The 20,616-nt window shown below is 46.6% G+C and overlaps 1 protein-coding gene across 3 annotated transcripts in view; it reads right to left on the bottom strand.

Annotated features, from left to right (window-relative positions):
• The window catches only part of LOC147626046 (SCY1-like protein 2 A), a 104,821-nt gene that overhangs the window by 44,516 nt on the left and 39,689 nt on the right, over positions 1-20,616 (bottom strand). For all 3 annotated transcript variants that reach the window (XM_086817609.1, XM_086817611.1, XM_086817610.1), the window contains exon 2: positions 10,744-10,848. In XM_086817609.1, the coding sequence (XP_086673735.1) occupies positions 10,744-10,848 (105 nt within the window). The remainder of the gene's footprint in view (positions 1-10,743; positions 10,849-20,616) is intronic.

Here is a 20,616-nt window from a genome sequence, read left to right as displayed (position 1 = left end):
TGTTGTGGAATACTGGGAGACCTAGGCCGACACATTTGCGTGTCAATATGGCTGGGCTGCAACCTTTAATGTATGAATTGAGGTGGGATACATTTGCTGGCCACTGTTTCAAATGTGGTGAGATGGGCCACTTTGTCTCCGAATGTCCTAAGAAAGAACAAGTTGCTGCTACAAAGGATATCCTTGATGGGCAGTTGCCCGTGGAAGATGAGCATGATGCTCCTTCACATGATGCCCAACACATGGATGTACATGTGGATGTTCAGAATGAGGTTGAGCAGCCATGAGTGGAAGTACGTGGTAAAAAGACACGATTTGTTGCCCCGCGGGGGGATTTCTCAGATGCTGTTTGGCGGGGGCCTTTGCGTACTCATCAGGGGCCCTTACATACATATGCTCGTCACCCTTTGGGTTCAGGTGCCTAGCAACAGACCAGGATTGAGAGGCCGGGAGGCCAACTTTCTCAGGGTACAGGGCCTCTTAGGGTGGATAGAGTAGAACGCTATCCTATTAAAAGTCGCCTAACAAAAGAAGCACAACAACAATTGCCTCTTGTGTTTGGTTCGAAGGGTGAGGTCATCTCGCCATGGGATGGTCATTACCCTTTGACACGTGCTCGGGAACTCCAAGGGCAGTCTGAGATCACAAATACCATGTCTAAAAATGCAATGCTTCAAAAGGTTCGTGATTTGGCAGATTGTCCTGGGCCTAGTACACGGCCTTGTTGATTCCTTTTCTGGGAAGGCTTATGAAAATTGTACAATGGAATGTAAAGGGTATTTCTTCGCGCCAAAAGCAGTTCAGGCTTTAGCGTACAACTTTTTGTCATGGTTGGGATGTTTTGTGTGCAGTTGAACATAAGCAGCATAAGTTGGCTGGCAAAGCCTATGTATATAAGGGGTTTCATGTTTTCTACAGCGGACATCCTGCTTCGCAGTCAGGTGTTATGTTTGCTGTTCGTTCGCAGTTTCAGCCTTCTCTTGTGATTCAAGATGTTCATGGAAGATTTCTAGTGATACAGATTGTTTGGGATGATACGCCTTTATGGTTGTTAGGGGTGTATGCTCCAAATAATGCTCGTGCACGCCGTTTGCTATGGAATGACTTGTGTGCCCTTTCAATCTCTCATCCTGGCTTTGTGATGGGGGACTTTAATATGTGTGTCTCCAGGGAGCAAGCCACGTCGCCTCATTCTGTAATGGATGGCCCGGAGAGAAAGGCGTGGGAAGCTTTTGCAGCAAGGTCGCTAAAACAAGACATGTGGTCTTGGTTGCATTCAGATGAAAGGGGTTACACTTATGCCTCACAACAGTTTCGAGGCACTTATGCTAGACTGGATAGGATGTATATTTTACATCAAGATCTCTTTTTGCCAGAGGTTCTTACTATGATGGTTGATCAGCAACAGGTTTTGTCAGATCATTGGCCGCTTGTGTTTGAAATGGTCTATCATCCTGTGGATGCATATAAAGGCTTGTTGGGACGCTTGCCTTTGCGCTTAAATCACACTTTTTTGGAGCATGAAGTTTTTGATGTTTATATGCGTCAGTTGATACGACATTTCTCCACAAGAGTGTCCATGGCTGATTATCATGCTTGGCCAGTGTTCCTTACCAACACTCGGAAATTAGCACGGCATTATGGTCTTGCTAATGCCTCTATACAAAAACAGCATGTGGCCCTCCTTGAGTCGCTTTTAAAGGGCTTGCAGGCGTTCATGTTTACTGACTCTATGGATGCAGAAGTTGTGGATGCCATAGAATGGCTGAAAAAGGAGCTATCTAGGGTGCAGGAAGCACAATATGTTCGCTTTAAACTACTTGCACGTCTTGATGCTTTGCGGGATGCTAACTGTCAATCTCATCGCTTCTATGATAAGTTGCATCAAAAACATATGCGTGAGAATATTGTTAGGCTGATGGATGCCAAAGGCAACCTTGTTACTCAACCTTCTGAGGTTATTCAGCATTGCATCAGGTTTTATGAAGATTTGCTTGCCCCTCGAGAGGATGTCTCACCGGCTGTCCTGGCTGCAAGGGAGTCATTGTTTGCTGAAGTACGATATCAAGTTGACCCTGATGTGGCGGTTCAGCTTGATGCTCCTGTTTCTCAAGGAGAAGTGGAAGCTGTTCTCTCCAAACTTCCCATGGGAAAGAGCCCTGGTTGGGATGGTTTGACAAATGAGTTTTTCCGAAAATATGCTGATCAGCTTGCAGAGCCTTTGACGCTTATTTGTCAAAGGGTTTGGGATGAGGGATATATGCCTGCCGATTGGAAGTTGGGCATACTTCGTTTGTTGCCCAAAGTCCCTTCGCCCACTTCTTTGGCTCAATGGCGCCCGATCTCACTTATGGGTATTATGTATAAAATCTTTACAAAGATTTTTGCCAATCGCTTGCAGAAGGTGCTTCCTACTCTTGTTCATCCATATCAATATGGATTTGTGCATGGCAGGAATATTTTGCATAATATTCTTAATGTTCAAATTGGAGTGGATTATGCCAAGGCAAAGAAGCAAGAGATTGTGATGGTGCAGCTGGATCTTGAAAAAGCTTTTGATCATGTCAGCTGGTCTTTCCTTTCTCAGTTAATGACAGCCATGGGCTTTGGTTGCAAAATGGCTAATTTGGTGCATTTACTTGGCTCTGGCTCTATCACGCGGATTATGCTCAATGGAGGACTTTCGGATGGTATTTCTCTCACCCGTTCTCTCCGGCAGGGCTGTCCTCTTAGCCCTCTTTTCTTTGCCATTGCCACTCATCCTATGTTATCTCGCCTAGATGCTATGGCATCGCATGGTGAAGTGGTTGGTTTGCATCTCCCTCATGGCAAGCAATTGGTTGCTCAAGCCCTTGCGGATGACACTTTTATGTTTCTCAGGGCCGAAAAAGGCAATATAGATCGAGCAATGGAAGCTTGGAATAATTTTGCATTGGCTTCTGGGCTGAAAATAAATTCATCAAAATCAGCCCTCATTGTATGCACGGAATTTGATCTTGAGGCATTAGGGTGGCAAGGCCGTGTGGTGCATACAGGAGACATTGTTCGTCATCTCGGATATCCGGTGGGTGTGGATGTGGACCCCCAAGCGCTTCTTGCTTGGATTTCTGCTCGGATCTCAGATAAATTTGTGTATTGGAAAGCTCAAGGGTGGCCTATGCATGTGAGGGTTAAGGTAGCTCAGGTTATTATGCTTAGCATGATTTCCTATTTTTTGCCTTTGCTACCTTGGACGCACAAATCTCTCATCCATTTGGTTGCTCCCATTCGGTTTATCCTGTGGAAGAGGCAAGGAAATATTATGGGTCAAACATGGATAGCTTGGAATCACATTACGACGCCCAAAAGAATGGGTGGGGCTGCTTTACTGGATGTCCGCTTGCATATGGTGGCGCGTAGGTGGGCGCTTTTTCAGGATATGTGTTTGCAAGAGCAGCCTTGGGTATTCATGGCTCGTGACTTGATTGAGTTGGAGGGATTGTCACATGGGCGGACACGTGTGCAGGCTTCATGGTGGGACATTGTGAATGCGGCTCATCCTGTCCGTATTCGCTCATCACACATTTTATCACATATTCTCCTTTCTTGGCATGAAGTTCTACTGCTGGCTCGGTGGGATCCTGGTCATGAAAGACTACTTTTGAACTCTTTGCAATTCGAAACATTTGTGGAGTCGCGTGTCATTGTTTGGCCAGACAGAGATGCTTCACGCATACGACTCAACCGCATGGTCAGGCTAGGCTTGGTTCGAATCCGAGATGCTGTGATGCCTGGTCGTGACAGGCCATATTCATTTCGTCGTATTCGGCAGCACTTTAGGGTTCCTCGGACATTTCAGCCACCACTATGGGTTGACATCATGCATGGAGTTGAGCCATTTACTCCATTGCCTCGGCCATCTGCAGATCAGCCTTGGCTTGATTGGGCACTATGTAAATCTGGTGACTTGATATCACTCTCAGCTAACCAGGTCTATCATAAGCTTGTATCAGAGAAAGATTGGGTTTCAGCCAAGGCCAATAAGGTGTGGGGATTGCACAAGTCTAAATCATGGTGGCAGAAAACTCTTATGCGTGGTTGGCAGTCTAAGCTCCCTTACCAAGGTAAGGTTTTCATTTGGAGGATGTTGGTGGGAGGGTTACCTACACGGGATCAGCTGAGCCGTCGTAAAATTACACTGGCCTCTTGCTTCTTCTACACAACATGCACTGAAACAGTTATGCATCTGTTCATGAGTTGTCCAGTGGCCCGTCAGATTTGGTCTTTTGTCTCTCGCGTTTGGGAGGCAATAGAGAGGTCTACTGTTTCGGCTCATCAGTGGATATTTGGGATTTGTCCTCAAGTCATTACTTCAGACAGCCACCTTGTGATATTCCATTTCCTTAGATGGACAGGACTTTGGCATATTTGGACTACACGGAATGGGTTCATTTTTGATTCCTTGTCTGGAATACATGGGCACATTCTACGTATCCGCGGTTTGCTGCTTTGGCAGTTTTCTTCTCTTCTCTCAGCTCAGCTACTGGATGCAGATGTTATTTCGTTATGGTCTACGGCGGCTCGGCTCGCTCATCTTTGATCCTTTTATCTGGGATGTTTATTTGGTTAGGAGGCTTTCTTATTAGTGTACAGGTTTGCATGGTCATGATCCTTTAGAGGATCTTTTGTGGGGGTTTTGTTTGGGGCCATAGGTTCTGTGTGAGCCATGTGGCTGATGTACATTTTACATATAATATAAAACACCATTTCACGAAAAAAAAAAAAGAGAGAGAGAGAGAGAGATGGGGGGCGCAGGAGGCAGGCAGTGGGATTCTTGAGGCCTTTTGGCTGTATTTTCTGCACTTTCTCCTTCCCAACTCCATATCCAAGCCTACTGGTCTATTTTCCAAGCTTTGAAGAGTGTTTCCAAGTGGTTTTTACTCTCCCACACACTCCCAATGATTGAAATTCAGTAAAATAGCTCTATATTTCCTGTAATTTCTGGTCTTTTTATTGAAAACCCTAATTTCAGCCTTCATTTCTCAAGTTGAACCATAGGAGAAGTTTTTCCAGGATTCCCTTCATCCTCTTGAAGACTTTTGTCGCGAAGAATCGCGACAAATTGAAGATTCCAACACTCCAAACGCTTCCATCGCGAAGACTTCCGCTATCGTCGACTCTACTTGCAATTGGTAAGTTGCTTAAATATGGAAGCAAGTAGCAAGAGGAAGAAGCACGACTCCATGTTCACATACCCTGTAAAGTGTTCTCTCGTCCTACGTGCTCTCTTGTAGATTGTTGCTACCATGTGTTGGTGGAACAATAGAGAGCAAATGGTAGGGAAAATGGACACTTGAGAGGATGGTGTGAGTTGCAAGTCTACACCGACAACCACATTGTTTGCAATACTGTATTCATATGCATTGGTATGGAAATATGGTCAAAAATGTCCATGACAGACACTATGTACTTAATTCTCCCAAGATCAATATACTTTATTTAAGGAAGGGGCCGGCCGTTCCGACTCATTGTGCGTCTCTTGTCAATTCAGCAAATTACTTCTTGTATTGAACATGTTGTCCATTAAATCTGGGTGTATTTAAGTGTATTCATTAGCATTGTGTGTAGCTTGGTATCAGAGCATACGGTTCTCTTTCCCTTCTATCATGAAAGACGATCACCGCGAACACTAGCTATCTCTACACTTAAAACACTATGGACAGCCATACAATGAATGTTGAAGATGCTAACACAAGAGACGGGGACAATGAAATGCATGCTTCCAATGCTCTACAAGAAGAGCAAACTCATGTGGTGCACATTAGGGAACAAGAACATGTGGAACAGCCGTCCCATGGCAAAGAGAAAATGCAGGAAGAAGAGTCGATAGCCTTAAGGACTGCACTTACTCATATGCAGGCTCTTCTTTATGCACAAGAAGAAGAATTGAAGCTCTACCGTCGTGAGGATCCACTACTACATGCTCATTTGAAGGCCAAGAAAGCTGAATCTTATATGGATTATGCAATGGCGATGATTGCTTAAGAGTTATACATGCAACTGAGGGATGGGGGAAGCTCCAAAACGGCTCGCTGAAGCTCTCGCTCCCCCCCCTGCTCACGCTGACTGCACGCCCTCCCCCCATTCCCGCCTTCGCGTCTGCTCTCCCCCCCCCCCCCCCCCCCCCCCGCCTGGTTGTTCTGCACGCCCCAGCGCTGTAGCGCCGCCGTCCCCTGCCCCTGCTCCTCTCCTTCGCGCCCTCCCGTCTTTCTTCAGCGCCCCGCCCCCCCTTTAGCCGCCGTCGCCTTTTCTCCCCCCCCCCCCCCCCCCCCCCCCCCCTTTCCTTTTCTGGTTTTTCCGTCCCCCCTGGGGTTTTCTTCCTTTTTGCCTTCCGCCTTCCCCCTCCATCCTTTGTGTGCAGCTCGGTTCTTGTAGAACTCTCCGCATTCACTCCGCCTTCGACATAGCTTCAGACACTGATGGAGGCTCCTCCCGCCCCGCCTCAGAGGGACTCCCCCGCAGCCCCCTCGCCCGCCCCTGAGGACACCCCCATCAGGCTTTCTCTTTCGCCAGAAGAGGAAGCGAGCCTCGCCGCAGAGGTGGAACGCCTCCAGGCACATTCCACCATCTGCCGTATAGTCGGCACTCGCCCCAGCAGAGGGGAGATCCGGGGTCTTCTCCAAGCCCGCCTTCTTGCAGATGTGGGCAAGATCCTGGACGTTCAACTACTAGGCCGTGGACACTACCAGATCGAATTCGAGACAGCCCAGAGCGTGGCCAAGGTCCTAGCCATGAGTCCCCTTGACATCAAGGGTGCTCGGGCTTTCTTCAGACCTTGGCAGCATGGCTTTGACCCAGCAGCGGCTGAGCAGGGAGAGCACCTTTTCCATGTTACAGTTTGCTTCCCTGGACTCCGCCGGGAGTACCTTCCGCTCCTTTCTAGGCTAGGAGCATTGGTGGGTTCGGTGCTAGAGACTGGCCCCACAACAGCTTCAGTGGTGGCCAGAGCAGCTGGGCTACCTTCGGTCAGATTTTTGGTGTCTGACATCTTCTCCCTTCCGAAGGTCATTCAGCTACCTAGGATAGGGGGGGGATGGATTGATCAGAGAGTGGAGTTCTAGGGGCTCCCGAACCAATGCTTTATTTGCAGGCAGGTCGGCCATCTGGCCAAGGCCTGCCCTCGCAGGAGACCCCGACCTTCACCGCAGCAGCGGGCCCCTGATGGCCCGCCCACAGATGCGACTCGGCAGGCAGCCTCCGGGACACCTGCTCATGCCACAGAGACCTCGGAGTGGCAGCCTGGACAGGGGCGCCGTCGAGGGAGACAGCCACAGCAGCACGCCCAAAGACCGATGCAGCAGCAGCCACAATCTCAGCATCACTGGGTTCCCGTGAGGAACAGCTTTGCTCCCCTCCAGGAGGAGACCCCTGCGACGACTGAGGACCAGGAGATGCCAGCACCCCCTCCTTCACCCCCCCCACCCCCGTCCCCCCCTACCGCCTCGCTTCGACCTTCGCCTCCTCCCAGCTTATCACCATAGTCACATGAAAACGTGTTTCTGGAGTGAGAAACCCTGAAACCCTGAAACGCAAGAAACGTTTCAGAAACTCCTGATTTTTTTGGTTTCTCAAAAAAAAAATGTTTCTCAAAGTTAAAAGTTCCTATTTTTTGGAACTTTAGCAATGCAAAATTATATAGAAAAAAATCTGAAACCTTGGTGTTTCTTAGCCGAAGGCCAAAACGTTTTGCCCCGAAACGTTTCTGGTGACTATGCTTATCACCCTCGAATGGCTGGGCAAAGTGAGGCTGCAAATTCAGCCGTGGATGCTTTTCAAAACTGGACAACTGTTTAGAAGCCGAGGGGGGTGTCACCATTTAGCCACCCAATTGGTCCACCCGTGCTTTCTCATTATGTATATACATTGGACGTCCATGGCAGTTGCATATGCCGAGGATTAATGCCACTCATGTGATATTGTGGACTTGGCTTTCCGCTAGGACTTGTGCCTATTAGTACATGCCCGGAAATGCCTGGAGAATTGGTGTTCTATTGGGTCTGGTACCTCGTGTACTTGCTTGGAGCACGTCTATTTTGGTATAGTCTCATGAACAGGGATTGTCCATACCAATGCTACATTGAATAGCATTACATTTATCTGCTTGCTTCCTATTGAATTTGCATGCTGTTTTCATGCTTGCCTGACCAATGTGTAGTTCCGGGCAAGGGGACACCCACCTGTGAAACTATCTACTGACATGGTTATGTGGCATGTGACAAGTGGTAAGTATTGGTCATAAACCTAGCCTTAGGAATTAGCATTAATTTATAAGTGACTGTGTACACACTTCATTAAGTTTTGGGCGACCAAAACTCACGTATAAAATATGACCAGCCCTGTGTTCGCACACACTGATGTTAGGAGGTGGACAAAACTCAATGCCCACCGCCCAAACCTTATGCCCTTTGTACAAAGGGAGCAACCAGCCATGTGTCCGTCCCACCTTGCACCACAAGTCACTTGTCCACTCTACCTGACACAAGGTGGACATCTCACCATATCTCTCTTCCCTCTCTCTGTAGAAGTTGGCACCCCCTTTCTTGAGACCTTTTGGCTGTATTTTTTGCACTTTCTCCTTCCTAACTCCATGCTAGTGTATTTTCCAAGCTTCCAAGTGTGTTTCCACGTGGTGTTCACTCTCCCACACACTCCCAATGACTGAAATTCAGTAAAATAGCTCCTATATTTCCTGTAATTTTTGGTCTTTTTTTTGAAAACCCTAATTTCAGCCTTTCTTTCTCAAGTTAAACCATAGGAGAAGCTTTCCCATGGTTCCCTTCATCCTCTTGAAGACTTTTGTCGCGAAGGATCGCGACAAATTGAAGATTTTCAACACTCCAAACGCTTCCTTTGCGAAGACTCCTGCTCTGATCAACTCTGCTTGCAATTGGTAAGCTTTGATGCTTAAATATGGAAGCAAGTAGAAAAAGGGAGGAGCAGGACTCCATGTTCACATACCATGTGTAGTGTTCTCTTGTCCTACGTGCTCTCTTGTAGATTGTTGCTACCATGTGTTGGTGGAATAATAGAGAACACACGGTAGGGAACATGGGCACTTGAGAGGGTGGTGTGAGTTGCAATGCTACACTGACAACCACATTGTTTGCAATATTGTATTCATATGCATTGGTATGGAAATTTGGTCATAAATGCCCTATACTTGATTCCCCCAAGATCAATATACTTTATAGAGGAAGGGGCCGGCCGTTCCGGCTCATTGTGCGTCTCTTGTCAATTCAACAAATTACTTCTTGTACCAGGCATGTTGTCCATTAAATCTTGTATTTAAGTGTATTGATTAGCATTGTGTTCAACCAAGTTATACCTACCCAAACGTTGGGCATCTACGCTTTAGCTCGGGCAGCTTGGTTCTCCAACGCTTCAAATCACAAACGTATCCTTACCTTGTGCATCCTCTCTTCAGCCCAGACACTGCCTTAGTCATATCTGGTGACAGATTTCAGTGCCTAGAGGAAAAAGGGTTATGAGAATGATACGCGAGGAACAAATAGAGCAGTATTTGCTCGGACTGCAGTAACAGTGAAAATTGTAGAAAAGGAAGTTTTGGAGCCTGTTTTAGGGCTTATTTACAGCCCAAAAGCAGCCCTGGACCAGCCCCAGCCATGTGAAAAGGACATCAAGCCCCACATTAGAAGTTTTCTTCCTTTCAGGAGTCTCCCTGCAGCAGACGACCAGCTAGAGGAGGAGGACAATGAGGACAATGACCAGAACAAGGAGAGGGAAGAGAAAACAAAGGGGAGAAGGGAAAGGGAAGGGGGAAGGGGGAAAGAGCGAAAGGGGGGGAGCATTCAGCCCCCATTCCAGCCCTCATTGCATAGTTGAACGGCAAACAGAAACGGATTCCAGCCTGGAACCAATCTCAAAACTCACCCAAAAGTATAAGATCTTCAGGATCTTTAATTCAGAAAATGAGCTTGCAGATTTAATTTGAACAAACCTAAGACTACCCATTTATTTATTTAAAAAAACAAATAGAGAAGAAAATAAGTTTCAGAAAGCAAACCAGTAAGAAATCATCTTCATAAGCAAAGCAATACTTATGTTCTTATCAGCACTCCAGCATAAGCTGCTCACAGGATCTCAAGTATTCCCAGATCATGCAAGAGCTTCACACAACATTCCATACTTCTCAGCCTTGCTTGTGCACACATGTTCTAAAGCAGATTTAAGCAGCTTCAGGCCCCCTCTCAAAGCAGTCCTGGAGTCATTTTCCCTTTGGTCCAGCCTCCTGCCCTGTTTCAGTTCCCCTTCTCAAAAATTACAAGCAGCCTTGAAGGCAACTATTAGACACACATGCCTTTGCTTGCTCATTGCAGCCATCTGAGATCCTCCTGCAGTCCTTGTAATCAGAGCCACTGGCACCAGATTAGCAAAGAAAATGCTTCTTGAAAGGGGACAAGACAATCCCTCAATGTACATGTCTAAGTGTCCTGTATTTACACAATCTTATTGCAGTAGTGGTTTTGCACTGCTTACTTAATTGTTTGTGATTCCTTACTTGCAAACCTGAGATCTTGTCCCTTGGATCTTGTTCGGTCCAGTCTCTTTCAAATTTCACCAAATAAATAAAAAAATCTAAAGTTCACCATATTGTGAAGACTGAAACCATAATGTATTATGCAGAAGCTGTAAGTTGTCAAATCCTTCTGACCTAACAACTTCCAAAATATAAAGTAGAGATACCTCAGGAGACAATGCACGATGGATAAGCCGTGCATTGTTGTGCAAAAAGCTCAATGACTCTGCTAGCTGTAAAAGTCCATGCTTAATCTCCAGCTGTCCCAATTCCTGCATAAATCAACCCCAGGTTTGTAAAAATTTGACAAAATAGCAACATTAAGCTGCAGCATACGTGCAAAAGTTGTCACTTTTTAGTAAAATACTGGCACACAGTCTACACATAGTTTCTGGATTGAAATGATTCAGTGGCCAAAAGCTCCTAAAACTCTTCTATTTAGTAAAAGAGGAAATGCAATGCTGGTGTTAAGCTGACTTCAATCCTTTTTTTCTAGTAGGCAATCATATCTGCATAGCTCATAGAAACCCCTGCCACAAAAGTTTCATTTGTCTATCACACAACCAGGCAACTCTTCTCATTGCAGCATGCTGAAGTATGCCTATGTTTGATAAGTTGACACTTATAGATTTGGTCTAGAAGTATAGAGTATGCTCACTTGCAAAGAACAACATTTTTTGTCCTGTACCTGCCAAGTCTAACAAATAGGAGGAAGCAAGTGTAGCCCAAGACTGTATTGCCAGAACATTACGGCACCTGTGGTTTGGTACATGGCGTCCTAGAAGGGGGAGAAAAGAGTAGCCCAAAACTGTTTGACCCATTGCCAGCACATGATGGCACATGTGGTTTGGTACATGGCATCCTGGAATTAAATAAGGGGTTCCTAAATGAAAGAAGAGGTTTCTGAATGTAATTATGCTTGTCTGCTTGGACTAACCTGGCTACAAATGCAATGAGAACATAGAGTTATGAATTCTCTATGAACAGCAGAACACTTGAAAAACACAAAATCATTCACAAGTATCCCACTCAAAACTTGTAAGAATAAGAATGAATGATTACAATAAATTGTCAAAGTAATCTATTCCTCAAAGGTGATCAATCCCAAAAGTATGCTCAAGTTGATGAGGACTGGCTCTTTCCCTTAAACGTTGGCTTCTTCTGCAGTTTTCCTTTTCCTTCAACACACTCTTGAGTAGCTTATTTTACTGTTCCCTTGCTTGATAGAGGCGGAAAAGACTGATGATTGAGTTCCCTCTCGCGTAAGAGGTGAAGCCTGGCGGTTTTGCACTCTTCATCATACCATCCATTTTGGGGTTGGGATCCCACTGGCAAACTTGTTGTGGAGCATGTGGTGTAGGGCAAGCTAGCGTGGGCGGAGTCATGGTCAGCTAGTATGGGGGGAGGAGGGATGGTGAAGTCTAGGATGTGTGCGTTAGAAATTGTGCATCTCAGTGTATTTGGGGAATGCCTATTTATGAGGTTTTATCCATACATGGAAGTGAGGAACAAATGGGGAAACACCAAAAAACGGGCGTGCACACCCACAACAAAGGCCCTGGCCCGAAGGAAAGAAGAAAAAGCTCATGAAGCGTCTACAGAAAAGAGTACTCATCAGCCGGAAGACGTCTCCCCCGAAGGAGACCATGTTCTTCCGCCTACAACAAACACCATAGCTCTTCTTAGAGCTCAAAACCAACTGCTCATGGAGCGTCTCCAACTCTTGGAGGCAGCAGCAGCACGTCCTCCTCTGCCTCCAGCAACACCCGACTACATCTCCCTCTTCTTTCAGATGGAACAACAAAGGAGAGAGGATGAGGCCCGAAGGAAAGAAGAAAAAGCAGAAAGACGGGACTACGAGGAAGCCGAACACAGGATCGACGAAGACCGGTGTCAAGCTGAACTCGCCGCTCGGGAACACCAACGTGAGCTTGATCGAGAACGTATGTTACTCGAGCACCAACGGGAAAAGGAGGCCATACACTTAAGGTATCAACAGCTCTCCTCAGTCTCCCCACTCATAGGTGTCACCAGCCCGCAGTCCGCAGCATCAACCACCGTCATTCGCAGTCAACCAAACTTCAGTAAGTATGATGGTAAGTGTGATCATTCATCAGTTAATCAATTTATTCATCAGTTTAATGCTCATTTTCCATTAGCTAGGATCACATACCCACAAGATAAAGTCCACTTAGCGACTCCCCATCTCCCTGGTGAGGCAGTCACTTGGTGGCAGCATTGGTCTAGTATTCATACGGACCAGGCCACAGGTGTCACAGCCTTTGACTGGGACATCTTTGTCCATGACCTGAAGACCAGATTTCTCCCGCCCCAGTACATGACCAATCTGAAAGATGAGTTCTATGGACTCAGACAGAACAGATCCCCAGTGCTTCAGTTTTCCGTAAAGGTTATTACTTTAGCACAGCAGTTAGGGCTATCTCCACAGGCCAAGATGGAGCAATTCATTCGTGGATTGGACTCTAACATTCGGTTCACACGTCGTAACTTTGAACCAAGTACATATGATCGAGCTCTGACTCTCGTTCAGAATGAAGAAATGAAGATGAACGGAGGCAAGCCCAAGCAATCATCACAGTCCAGTACCAAACCCCAACAGGGGAAGGGTAATTCGTCTTCTAAAGACACTAAGACAGACACCAGTCCTAGCTCTAGTTCAGGGGGTAAGGAATCCAAGCCTAAGAAGACCCCTGAGGAAAAGGCTCAAGCAGGCATCACTGGATGCTATCTTCCCAGAGGAGCAAAGACAGTATCAGTTAGAAAACCGTTGTTTTTTCTGTCATACCATTGGGCATGGTAAGAAGGAGTGTCCAAAAAGGCAAGCGGAGCAAGCCTCCAAAGAGCCTTCTCCCATAGTTGCCGCAGTATCCCCCGCTCCTCCAGACCCGCCTCCTACCACCAACGCGGTTCAGATCTTACCTTCTATGCATCCCATACCATCTGTGGTACTTGATGCTAAGCAGGAGGGTGAGGCAACAACCACACAAAAGAGCCTGATCCGAGCTTATGGCTCTACCAAGGGCCGACAGTTCATAATCCTTTTTGACATGGGCAGTTCTGAGGACGCCATCTCTCCCCAATTGGCTACCAACATGAGTTGTACCTTAGTGCCCTATCATTTGGAGATAGACGGGTTTACACCTGGTCTCCGCACCCACATATCTCAACAGGCACAACAGTTTTCTTTTCAAGTTCAAAAGGCCTCATTCCAGCGAGATTTCATTGTCTCTCCTCTTTTGGGATGTGACATGATCTTAGGAATCTAGTGGTTTCGTCAGTATGAACCTATTCCCAATTGGGGGCAGGACACCTTTATTATCTCTAAAGGTTTTCCTGAGCCGGTCATGATTCGGGGGGATAGGAGCATTGTTGGCGTTCCTATGATTTCTCATCTCCAGGCCCGACGAGCCATGTGCAAGGGAGCAAAAGGAGCATTGATTTATGCTCAGACAACTTCTATCTCATCGATAGCCGATGTCTCATCATCTTCAGTCCCTCAGTTGGCAGATCTCCTTTCTCATTCAGACATTTTTAAGAATGATCTCCCACCCAGTATCCCATAGTTAGCAGAACCTCCTAGCAAGTTTCCCTCTTGTCTTTCCAAGACTTTCATGGGCAAGCTAGAATAGCAGTCAGTTCGCAAACATTTGAAACCTGGACGCATTTTCAGAGTCATCACAGACCACCAAGCACTTAAGTGGCTCCCGACGATGCCAAGTGCCCAGTGGAGTGATCAACACACTAGATAGGGTCAGCTCTTCCACGAGGTTGGAGGAATGATCAAGTACATCCCTGGTTAGCATAACCCAGTAGAGTAGATGTTCTTAGTAGAAAGACCAGCATCCAGACCAGTCAGGAGTTCCTTGGCTAAAACCATATGTTGGTCCAAAAGTGTTTGATGTTTCAAATTAAGAGCAGCCAGACGTGGTAGACGAAGCAGAAGTTATTGAGCCCGAGCAAATCCTTCTTCATCATTGGAAGCATGGTTCCCGTCGACGGATACGTCAGTTCTATACGAAATTCCGAGATTGAGGTACCCACAAAACCGTATGGCTAGACGATGAGTTCTTCCAGGAGTACCCCCAGTTGTTGGCGGACTACTTGGAAGCCATGAACCTACCGCCAAGCTAAGCAGGAGGGAATGTCACATGCACTCTGCACTCAATGCATGGTGACAAGATGGCTCATCATCAGCAGTGCAACATTTGTACATCATTTAGAACATCCCAGAAGCCTTAGGGAATTTACTAGGATTTATCTGGTATTTTTTTCATATTTTATGCTATTTATTTAGCATTTATTGTCATTTATAAACATAAACTTTATTAAATAAATGACCAACCAACTTGACCAACCCCTAGTTAGTATAAATAGGCTTGCATAGGGCTTAGTTCTCCCATTCAGTCTTCAGTGAGCTAGGCACCTTCCTCCTCAGCACTAGGAGCATTCCCCACCTTCAACCTAGACTGTTTCCTGCCCTTCTGGAGTTTGTGTTGTGCTTCAGCCTTCTTGCAGTCCCGTTAAGCAGCCCACAACTCCATAGTCATCAGGCGCAGCCCTTCTTGCAGTCCTTTCAGCAGCCAGCAGCTCCACAGTCCCTACAGCCATCAGGCGCAGCCATCTGTACCCTAGCGCAGCAGTTCTGTCCCTTCAGCCCATAGGCGCCTGCATACAGCACCTGCCAAGCCCCAGTACAGTAGATTCCCTCTGCGTTTGAGCATAGATCACAGCCAACAAGTATTCTAGACAGTTCAGTCCTGCGTTTGCAGATCTACAGCAGTTTCCAGCATTGCGTTTCAGCCTACAGTCCGTTTCAGTCCAGCATCAGTTCTACAACGGTATTCTGCCTTCTGTGCATCATCCATACATGCAACAGTCATCTGGTGAAGGTAACATATCATTCATAAGCATTTACAGCATAGTTACATAGCTTAGAACAATCCACCGCAGTCCTTTCTCAGCCTCAGGTGTGCAGCTCTTCCTCATGCCCTTGGGAAGAGTGCATAGGCTCGAGATCAGTTCATTGAGGTGTTTCTACAGCCGTATACAATTCAGCCAGGCTTCCGATCCTCCGAGATCTTGCGTTTGGCTTATCTACAGTCCACAGTCATTCTCTCTAAAGTAATAAAGCAAATACCAACTCGTTATCGGGATAGGGGACCCTTCAGTGGGTAATTTGGGATCCAATCTGGTGTACAGTTCTCATCTCTCTCTCTCTCTCATCTCTTTAAAGTTTGAAGTATTAAAGTGGATTGCTAAACTCCCGAAACTCAGGATACAAAAGACAGTGTGAGCATTTGTGTGACAGGATCATCCAATACAAAGACTTCTGCTACATATCACAATAGCTATGAAAACACGGCTGAAGAACCATAAACAACACCAAAAACACAACACTAAGCCGGAACAGCCGGCCCCCCGTAGGAACTTCTTTATTCAAAGAATGAACTGTTACAACAGACCAAGGTGTGGGTGCAAACTGGCACCAAATTCTCCACAAAGCGTCAGCAAGACAAAGGCCCAGATATCTATCCAAATACGAAGGCAAAACAGCCCTGAAAGCTGTCCAAAAACGTGTCTCATAGCAGTCCCAAAATAAGCCCTGAATCAGCCCTAAACATCACCTATTACACGGCCAGTGCTATGAGAGAGAAGAATCCCGACTGAAACCACACGTGTGGAGGCTGTGTAAGCCCAGCGGGGCGTGCCGTGACAGATTCAACCATGTGTCCTAGAGAGAAAGATATATATATATATATATATATATATATATATATATAGAGAGAGAGAGAGAGAGAGAGAGAGAGGGGAGAGAAAGAAGGGTATAGGAATCTTGCACAGTACACAACACTAAGTGGCGAATAGGCCCCACCCCCTTTTAGGAATTTATTGAGGAACAATCCACGGGCACATTGGCCAAGATCAAGACAATCAATGAATACAAAACAGATAGATATGCCGACACAAAGTCAAAGAAATTCAAACATACATCAGTATGCAATGCACAAGTAATGATCCTCCTATTCATGGATTGTCCTGTCTGGTTTCATCGGGAACCATGCTAAGCTATCTGGCTCCCGAGGGACACCACTCAAACTATCGGTCAAGGCCATCTGGTCATTAAGATTGCCCGAGAGTTCCCTCAGACCATCTGGTCACTAGGACTGCCCGAGAATTCACTCAAGTAATGAACCTCCTACTCATGGATTGTTCTATCTAGTTTCATCGAAAACTGTGCGGAGCTATCTAGCTCCCAAGGGACACCGCTCGGACTATCGCTCAAGGCCATATGGTCATTAAGACCGCCAGAGAGTTTGCTCAAGGCCATCTAGTCACTAGGACCGCCCGAGAATTTGCTCAAGCCCATCTGGGCACCAAGACCGCCCAAGAATTCGCTCGAGGCCAGCGCAAATGCACCGCTAAAGATAGAAAGAAGTAGCACAATATCAATTGGCCGCAACTCGGACGAAAACTTCACAATGTAAAATCTGCATGTCCGCTAATACGGGTGAATTATATACCTAGATGAATCCCAGAACATGCCCAAATTCACTTTTTAGGAAAGTGCATGTTATATACTAAAAGTAGTCAACCCACAAGACTATATAACTATCAACTCCATTATGCATAGTATGGACTAGATACTACGACATCCCCACTAACGTCATCAGTGTAAAATAGTGGATGTAGAACTCTGTATCAAGATATGCTCTCACACCCAGACCAGCAGCAGTCGGCCAGTGTCTGGATCAGCCAGGAGCCACAGAACATCCTCCCACACCTCGTAAAAATAGGGAAAAAATATGGAGAGTGGGGAAAAATGAGAAAACAACTAAATCGGGCCGGCACACCCACAACAGAGGCCCTGGTGTAAATATACAAACAGGAGATGACTGCTAACAGCATTTTGTTTCGAGGAAACACGTTGGCGGGTGCTCTCTCCGAGGTGATTCTAGTATTCGCAATGCTAGAGGGATCCATGGTTGCATCTTCACAAGTTCAACATTCTCTTGCTGGCTATTGCCATCGTAAAGCTTCAAGCTATTATGAAGAGTGGTCTTGTCCACAAGCTCTCTCTAGTTTTGTTTATGCTTCCGCCTGTGCATTCTCTAACACGAAGGACCAAGTCAGTCTCTGAGGTTGGAGTGACTCTGATTGGGAAGGAGATCCAGACACGAGGAGATCTACATCAGGCTACGGATTTACCCTTGGCTCAAGAGCTATTTCTTGGAGAGGCAACCAACTATTGCCATGTCTTCTACTAAGGGAGAGTACCGGGCTTCTTGTGGTGCTGCTTGCGAGGTGGTGTGGTTGCGAAGGTTACTTGGCGAGATTGGATTTTTCCACAAAAGGAACCCACAGTCATCCAATGCGATAACCAAAACTGCATAGCTATTGCTCAGAACCCGATCTTCCACGCTTGGACCAAGCATATAGAGATACAATATCACTTTGTTCGTGAGAAGATTTTTGTTGGTGACATCTTGCTTATCTATTGTTCGACAAAGGACAATGCGGCGGACCTCTTCACGAAGCCTCTACCTTAGCACATGCTCCGTCAGCACTCCAGCTCACTAGGGTTGGTTCCACATCCACAAACTGAGAGGGGGTGTTAGCAGTCATCTCCTGTCTGTACCATATTACACCTTAGGGAGTAAGGGTCTCAGTTGTGGGTGTGCACGCCCGTATATGAGATTTCTCCATTTTTATGTCCTTTCCCAGCTTTGCACCACGTGGGGGGCTATTTTCTTCTACTATCAACTGTAGTTCTACTGGCCAACCAAGAGTTGCCCATTTTGTTGGACGACTTGTTCATGTGCTGGCCGACTACTATTATACTGGCCGACTAGACATATTCCAGTCGTGGGCCCATCTGGGGACTGTCAGCCCAGTTGCTATTGGCCGACCAGCTGCCCCAGGTAGTATATAGTGCATGCCTTGCCCCCCACACCATTTAGTACCGGATCTCTTAGTAGAGTTTATACAGCTTCTCGTCACGTGCACACCCATCAGGTGTACAAGTGTCATGGCATCATCAAGCATCCATAAACATTAATCAGGACATTTAAGCATTATTCAGGCATTTTCAGCATATGCAAACATATGTTTGGGGCTGTTTTCAGTACCAACATCAGTACATTAGCCATCTTCAGCACATAAAGGCATTTAGAGCATTTATGGCATGTAGTCGAGGCTGTTATGATCAGCCGACAGCACTCTACAGCAGCCGACAGCATTTATTGCATTTATTGCAGGTCGTGGAGTCCAGATACTTGGCCGACAACAGTTTATCTGCCCAACCAGCAGCACTTACCCATATATATAGAAGCGCATCAGTTCAGTCCAAGCATCTCAGCTTCTCTTCAGCGTTTCCTTCCCAGGAGACAAGGGAAGTCAACGGGACAGCAGTTCACACAGCATATAGTCATCATAGGTAGCATATTCAGTCCATGATCTCATCTCTCCTCAGCGTTTCTCATCCATGGAGCAAGGGAGAAGCAGATCAGCAGTTTAGCCAGCATATTCAGCATATAGTTCATCATTCCTACCTCCTCCATAGAGGGAAGCTGGCATCGAAGGGTGGACCTTAGCATTGGAGCAAGGAACAGTCCTCATCATCAGCATTCACCCTATCCCTCTCATTCCGAGAAGGATCTTCATCTAGGACAACATCATAGATCTATTTAGATCTCATTGTAACCCATTCATCTAATATAGCTGCATTGCATTGCAATGACACTATTTGTCTATCTCTTAAGCATCATTAAGTGAAGTTTAGTTAGCCTAAGGTTGTGATTACTACGATCAATCCCTCACATGTCACATTGGTATCAGAGCGTTACAGGGTAACCAGCCTTAGATCATTTTCATTCCGTCATTCATTCAGTCAATCATCATGTTAATCGCTTCCGCACAGTTAAACCCAATTCTCAAAATCTTGCAGGCCATCCTTAGGGATTTCCCCTTAGGCATGCATTAGTAACCCATCCCTCTGCATTCTTGCACAGCATATAGGGTTGCACATGGCTTGCATAGCAGTCATCCTAGCAGCCAGTCTTGCATCTGCAAGGCATACATGTTTTGCCCATGAGTTCTCTGGGGAAGAACGACATCCATCATCAAAGGAGTAAATGAAGTTTTGGGCTTCAAGTGGCAACAGCAAGGGGTTCTCTTCCACATAAGAAGACAAAAGTTTGCTCCAACATCGCCTTAGGAGGTTCAGAGGTTCAGGAACAACAAAGATGGTGGGTGAAAGGATTCCACAAACAGGTCAGGGGTGACTCAGGTATTTCCAAGCAGTTTTAGCAGCATTTGCCATTCAATTCCCGCAGTAGACAAGTCTATGGCTCAAAGGATTCAACTCCTACAGTCGACCTCAATCCCGGCAGAAGAAGTCAGAAGGGGTTTCAGTGGAGAAGGATCACCACAGGAGTCGAAAGGTTGCCAGGTATACCACCTAGCAATAGTTTAGCAGAGGGGAATGTCACGTGCATTGCGCACTTGGATGCCACGTAGCCATTTCTGTACAGAAGGTGCAGGACGTGGAATGGTGAACTGGTCCCATGTGAGCCCAGTCCGGGACAAGTCAGCCACGGATCCATCTCAGTCGTCCGAGGTCAGGTGTGCATTGTCCTGCACATGAGTCTAAGGTCAGGTGTGCATTGTCCTGCACATGAAACAGTGCCAGTCCGCATTGTGAGTCTCCCTCTAGAATGATGTCAGTGATTCTGTGTATCTAGTATGGTACCGGATGCCAGATCACTGAGTGGTTAGTCTTTAGGACAAGGGGCCAGCCCATAGGGCTACCCCAAGTCTTAGTGTGCGCGGGGGAATGGTGTGGAACCACCCCCATGAGGGCCAGGAAGGCCCAAGCTGAACCCACCAGCCATGGAGGGACTGTAAGACAACCCTAGGGCAAGAATAAGGCAGATTCCAGGAGTTTACAGCCTTTACATGGCTGTAGGGCAAGTATGGGGCAGCCCATACAAGCTGCCCAGCCCTTGGGATGTGTGCAAAAG

Source organism: Cibotium barometz, chromosome 23 (assembly GCF_041138505.1).
Source record: "Cibotium barometz isolate CiBa-2024 chromosome 23, ASM4113850v1, whole genome shotgun sequence".
NCBI lineage: Eukaryota > Viridiplantae > Streptophyta > Polypodiopsida > Cyatheales > Cibotiaceae > Cibotium > Cibotium barometz.
The sequence above is the reverse complement of the archived record's forward strand: the minus strand, read 5'-3'. Positions and strand labels throughout refer to the sequence as shown.